Source organism: Hippopotamus amphibius, chromosome 6 (assembly GCF_030028045.1).
Source record: "Hippopotamus amphibius kiboko isolate mHipAmp2 chromosome 6, mHipAmp2.hap2, whole genome shotgun sequence".
NCBI classification, from domain to species: domain Eukaryota; kingdom Metazoa; phylum Chordata; class Mammalia; order Artiodactyla; family Hippopotamidae; genus Hippopotamus; species Hippopotamus amphibius.
The window spans coordinates 169,835,553-169,841,552 of record NC_080191.1 but is presented as its reverse complement, the minus strand read 5'-3'; the positions used below and the strand labels follow the sequence as shown (position 1 = coordinate 169,841,552).

The window sequence follows — 6,000 nt, the reverse complement described above, 5'->3', positions numbered from 1 at the left end:
GGTGTGGTGGGAATGATTTGTTCTATGGGTCTGTCCTTACTTCCTGTGTGACTCTGGGCAAGGACTCATTCATCTAAGTCTATCTTTATCTGTAAAGGGGCAGTAACACAACATAACCTAAGTCACAGTGCCTTACACAGCAGGGGCTGAAATACGAGGCAGCAGAGTATGTTAGAAAGACTTGCGGCAGAGAAACTTCGATATCAGCACTGCCATTTGCAAGCTAAGTAATCTCAGCCAAGAGATTCTGCTTAAGCCTTACAGTGGGGCCGATACCAATAACTCTTACCCTCTTTTGAAAAATTAAATAATAGTACACTAAAGTGTCTGTTGCATAGTAGTACTAAGCAATTAGTACTTTTATTAATAATTCTATACAATCTAGAAAGGTGCACAAAAGTATCTTCTTACAAAAAAATCACTGAACAAGGACATTCAGAAAGCGATGTAACATACACTTTAACACACAAATGGTGTCATTGTACAACCTCTTGATATTTTAGAACATTTGACCAGTAAATACTTCAAAATGGCTTATGCTGGGGGTCCTGCTATGAGGTGATTTCTGGGGCTCGTGAGATCATTTTACGATGGTTTTCTTCTAATATGTTTATGTTTGGTAACAACTTATATTTAGCATGTAACAGCTACGGTATGTATTTCAATGTATTAACATATTCAATTCCAAAACCTGCAGAAGAAATTGGATTAGGCTGCCTGATGATTCTTGAATTCAGTTTACAAATCATGTGATGCCCCAAATTGTTGCAAGACAATGCTAGCTTGTAAAATAATTTTTTCTTCCAGAATATAAGACACATTTAACATACAGACTTCACAATAAAGTTTATTAGCTGTTCTCCTCTTTCTCATAAACGGAATGGATAATGCTGATAATTCTTTACAAACCAGTACTCATTTGTTTAAGAAACTGTAATGAGGAGGTTGTCAAAAACACATATTTAATAAACAACTCCAAAAAAGCAATGGGAAGCCAAACAGTATTATTAACATAAAAGACCAGAGAAATTGATTTCTGAAATTGTTGTCTACTTTTCACTAAAATTTCTTAATCGCTCACCATGAGGATCTGTGCAACTCTACTGCAGAGCACCTACGAGAGATGGAAGGTGTGCAGTCTGCGGGGAAAACACTTGTACACGTGAGACTTTTGCCTGTCTGCCTATTAATGAAAGGAGAATTGGAAGGAGAGGTGCAGACCAAATCCACACCCAATGACAAGAACAATGGAAACAACGACCCGCCACCCACCTCAAAAAAACCCTCACAAAAATCCAACCAGAAATGATTTGAAAACTTTTATAGAAAAGAGGAGAACATGCCCACGTTTTTACTCATAATCTAATTTCCCTAAAGGTTTCTTTTCACAACCACCATACTCCAGTTTTCGCTTCACATGATTAAGGAAGATAAAGTCTAATCAATCAATATTTAATTTAAAAACCAAACAAAAAGAGTAGGTGGCAAAAGAAAAAAAAATATATTTTAAATATACATATATATGTTTGTGTGTGTGCAACTATGTAAAGAAAATAATTCCCATAGTTAGAGTTTAAAGAAAGTTTTATATATATTTATATATATATTTTATTATAACAAAATAGTCAGTTATTGTGGGTAAAATATTCATTAAAATCTGACCCCTAAGAATGCATTTAAAGTTTTAGACTATGAATTGGACTCCTTTCCCACTGCCATAATGATTACTATATCACCAATGTAATGTCTGCTTTGTATTGATGTCTATGAAATTCTCTCAACCTTATGTGTAAAAGGTGAGCTCCCCTAGCACCTAAACATGGCCTCAGTTCAGAAAATGTGATGATCATTCTGTTTGAACAACTGTAAGACACTATACATAGTGTTGCACAAGTAGATTAAAAACATTTAAACGCTGTTATTCCTAGCAAATCTATTGGGAAGAAAAAAACAAACTTCAAACAACGAAAGACTTTAAGAAGAACTCTTATGAAAAATGAATATCCCTTGTGAAATTATTACAGTTAACTCAGATGTTAATTCTGAAATTAAAAAACATATTTTCCTTATTTGTTTATAATGAAATATTTGCTTTGATAACAGAAGTCAATTGAGAAAAGGACTTGAGAGCTAATATATTGGCCAAACCATGCTATTAAAGTTAAGCGTGCATTGTTGCTCAAAGTTTACTAAATCATGGATTAAAACCACTTTTCTTTCATTTATATTGAAATTTGGAAAGAATGTATATAAAGCTTTTCTGAAAATCTCTTAAAGTTACTTTCCCTTAAACATTAAGGAATTTTACCACAATTTCCCCATCTCCCTAAATCCTATTAATAGCTGGTCAGGCCATTCCATCTTCAGTTGTGAAAAATGGCCACAAACCAATAGTGAGATAAAATAATACAGATGTTACAACTTGAAGGAGATACTAAGACGTCAAAAATAAGTGCAACTGCAGACCGTGATGAGTGGCGTATGATTCAACATGGAAGAAGTACTGAAGACAGACTCCAGAAGGAAAGGGCAAAGAAGTGTCAAAAAAAAACAAACAAACACGAGACTGTGGAAACGAGAAACAGAGAAACATCAGTCCTCATAACTTTTCTTTTGCTGGAACCCAAATGTAAGGACCAGACTGTTCTTCTATGATCTGCTTCACTTGGTTGTAAATGTCTTCCAGCGTATCTCCCTGTACAATAGCTGTAATGATAGAAACAAAATCATAAACCTCCATTAACTGTTTATCTTCACCATTGCAATTATTGGTAAAACAGTAGAAGCTATATCTTAAGAAATACTCATTCCGGAAGAGATACCATTTATGTATTGTTTGCTTAGTAAAAAGCTCATTTCACTAACTTTCCTGTTCATAAAATAGACAAAATTTTATTTTAAAAATGTATCAAAAATCAAGATTTGGTGATTTTTACTTTGTTTTGTGTATCTGGGAAATAGACACTGAAGTAATTAGAGGCAAAAGAGCATCTGTCTGCAACTTATTCTTAAATGTTTCTCAGAAAACATAATAAATGTGGTAAAATGTTAACATCAGTGGAAAGCAGGCATATGAGAATTGCTGGTACTATTCTTGAGATTTTTCTATGTCTGAAATTATTAAAAATCCTTAAAAAAAAAAACCACCATGGGTGACACTTACTGGTACTTAATATGAACACCAAATATAAGCTAATCATTATTTCAAACAAACTACAACAACAAAAATGGATCACAATTTATAAAGAATAAGAGAAAAGTCAGTTTCATAGAAGAAATCAAGTCTGAATGTTTTCCTCTGGTCAGTATGAATTACTCCTGTACACGCCGTCCTCATCAACAACCTAAGAAACACTAAATTTCAAGATTCCTCATCACTGCAACCTAGATTAGATGAATTATTCTGAAAATATCAGCACTTATTATTACTACTGGTAAATGTGGGCACAGTTCAAATTCCATTTCAACAGGTCAGTTCATATGGCTCCAAAGCAAAATTCTACCATAAAGGGCACTGCTACACATGATGCCAACCTGTGAAATGTTCAGTAAATTCTTGTTCCAGTTTCATGGCTCTCTCAAATGTCTTTCTGGCTTGTTCTTCTGTCAGACGCTTATTCATTTCCCTATAGAAATAAATTTAGAAATTAGTAATGACTACATTATAACACTTTTGAAAAAGGATGACAAAGGAGAGAAGACATAAAATCATAAAAAGTTGAGCTCTGTTGAGAATCTTAATGTCATTAAAAACTATACTCAGTCACTGACTATGAAGCTTCATACTTGGAATGACAATGGTTTTAACACATTTTTCATTTAACGCATTAGTTCAAGACAGCCAAAAAAACTAAGACAGTTTCGACTTTGATGAAAATTTATTAAAATATGACTTACAGATCAGTATACTTACCAATTTATAGATAGTAAAGAGAATACATGAACACATTAAATAATACCATGAGAAGACAATCAGCAAAATACAGTCTGGGGAAAACTCTGCAGAATAAATGAGTTGGTTTCTTCAACAAGTAAACAGGAAAAAGAAATAGATAACTGAGGGAGAATCTAGATAAAAAGGCTTAACAACCAACTTTCAAGGAAAGACCTTGTTTGGAACTTGATTCAAACAAATTGAAAAAACACAAAGAAAACCTGTGAGACAATCAAGAAAATATGAACTATCTGATAATATCAAGAAATTACTGTTTTAGTGTGACATCACAGTGATGTTTTTTAATGAAGAAATTTTCTTTCAAATATATACAAAGATGTATTGATGAGATCATATAATGTCTGGGGTTTGTTTCAAAATAACTGGGAATGGAAGGGTAAGGGGGGCAGGGGGATGACACAAATGAAACAAGATTGGTCATAGTTGATAATTACTGTTACAGCTGGATGGTGGGTATATATGGAAGTTTGTTCCCAACTTAAGAGGGAAACCTTTCAATGTTTCACCATCAAATATGATGTTTGCTTTGATATTTTATAGACGACCTTCATTAGATCAAGGAAATTCCCTTCTATTCACAGTTTACAAAATTATTTTTGTCATGAATAGATGTTAATCTTATCAAATGCTTTTCCTGCATTTATTAAAAAGGTCATATTCCTTTATGCTAAAATGTTTTGTTTGTTTTTTTTGGCTGCGCTGTGTGGCTTGTGGGATCTTAGTTCCTCCACCAGGGACTGAACCTGGGCCACCATAGTGAAAGTGCCGAGTCCTAACCACTGGACCGCCAGGGAACGCCCTGTAAAATCTGTCAATGTGGTACACTACACTGATTTTTTAAAAAACTGAAGTATAGCTGATTTACAATGTTGTTAGTTGCAGGTGTACAGCAAAATGATTCTGTCATATATCTATTCTTTTCATATATATATTCTTTTTCAGATTCTTTTCCATTGCAAGTTATTACAAGATACTGAATATAGTTCCTGTGCTATAAAGCAGGTCCTTGGTGTTTATCCATTTTATATATAATAGTGTGTAACGTTAATCCCAAACTCCTAACTCCTCCCTCCCCCTCCTCTTTGGTAACCATCTTTGTTTTCTGTCTGCAAGTCTTACACTACACTGATTTTTAAACATTACTTTAAAGGTTGTGGTAAATTACAAACATGAAAGTTACCATTTTAGCCATTTTAAAGCATACACTTCAGTGGCATTAGTGCCTGGGCAACCATCACCACCACCCACCCCTATAATTCACTGCATCTGTTCAAATGAAAGCTCTGTCCCTATAAACACACCTCTGCACTCTTGCCTCCCCCAGCCCCTGGCAACCACCATTCTTTCTGTCTCTATGATTTTGACTACTCTAAGGGCCTCATATAAGTAGAATCATACAGTATGTGTCTCTTTGTGACTGGCTTACTTCACTTAGCATAATGTCTGCAAGGTTCACCCATGCTGTAACGCACTGCAGAAATTCCTTCCTTTGGGTGCATATACCATATTTTGCTTATTCATTCATCTGTCAACGGACACTGAGTTTCTGCCATGTTTCAGCTACTGTGAATAATGATAGCATGAACGTGGGTGTACAAATACTTCTTTAAGACCTTGTTTTGAATACTTTTGGGTATATACTACGAGGCAGAACTGCAGGATCATGTGATAATTTAGTATATTGAGGAAGTGCCATACTATTTTCCACAGCAGCTGCACCACTCTACGTTCCCACCAGCAGTGCACAAGAGTTCCAGTTTTTCCACATCCTTGGCAACACGTGTTTTGTTTTGATAGCAGCCATCCTAACGGGTGTGAGGTGGTATGTCACTGTAGTTTTGATTTGTATTTCCCTAGTGATCAGTGATGCTAGGTATCTTTTCACGTGCTTACTGGCCATTTGTTTATCATCTTTGCAGAAATGTCTATTCAAGTTCTGCGCCCATTTTTGAATCAAGTTTTTCTTGTTGTTGTCGTTGAGTTTTAGTTTTCTACATATTCTGGCTATTAATCCGTTATCAGATATGTGATTTACAAATATTTTC

At 34.7% G+C, this 6,000-nt stretch overlaps 1 protein-coding gene across 8 annotated transcripts in view; it reads right to left on the bottom strand.

Annotated features, from left to right (window-relative positions):
- Positions 1-829: 829 nt before the first annotated feature.
- Positions 830-6,000, bottom strand: part of DLG1 (discs large MAGUK scaffold protein 1) — a 275,356-nt gene continuing 270,185 nt past the window's right edge. For all 8 annotated transcript variants that reach the window (XM_057739271.1, XM_057739270.1, XM_057739274.1 and 5 more), the window contains 2 exons: positions 3,535-3,626; positions 830-2,706 (listed from right to left, as the gene is read on the bottom strand). In XM_057739271.1, coding sequence (XP_057595254.1) covers positions 2,600-2,706; positions 3,535-3,626 — 199 coding nt within the window. In that variant the 3' untranslated portion in view covers positions 830-2,599. The remainder of the gene's footprint in view (positions 2,707-3,534; positions 3,627-6,000) is intronic.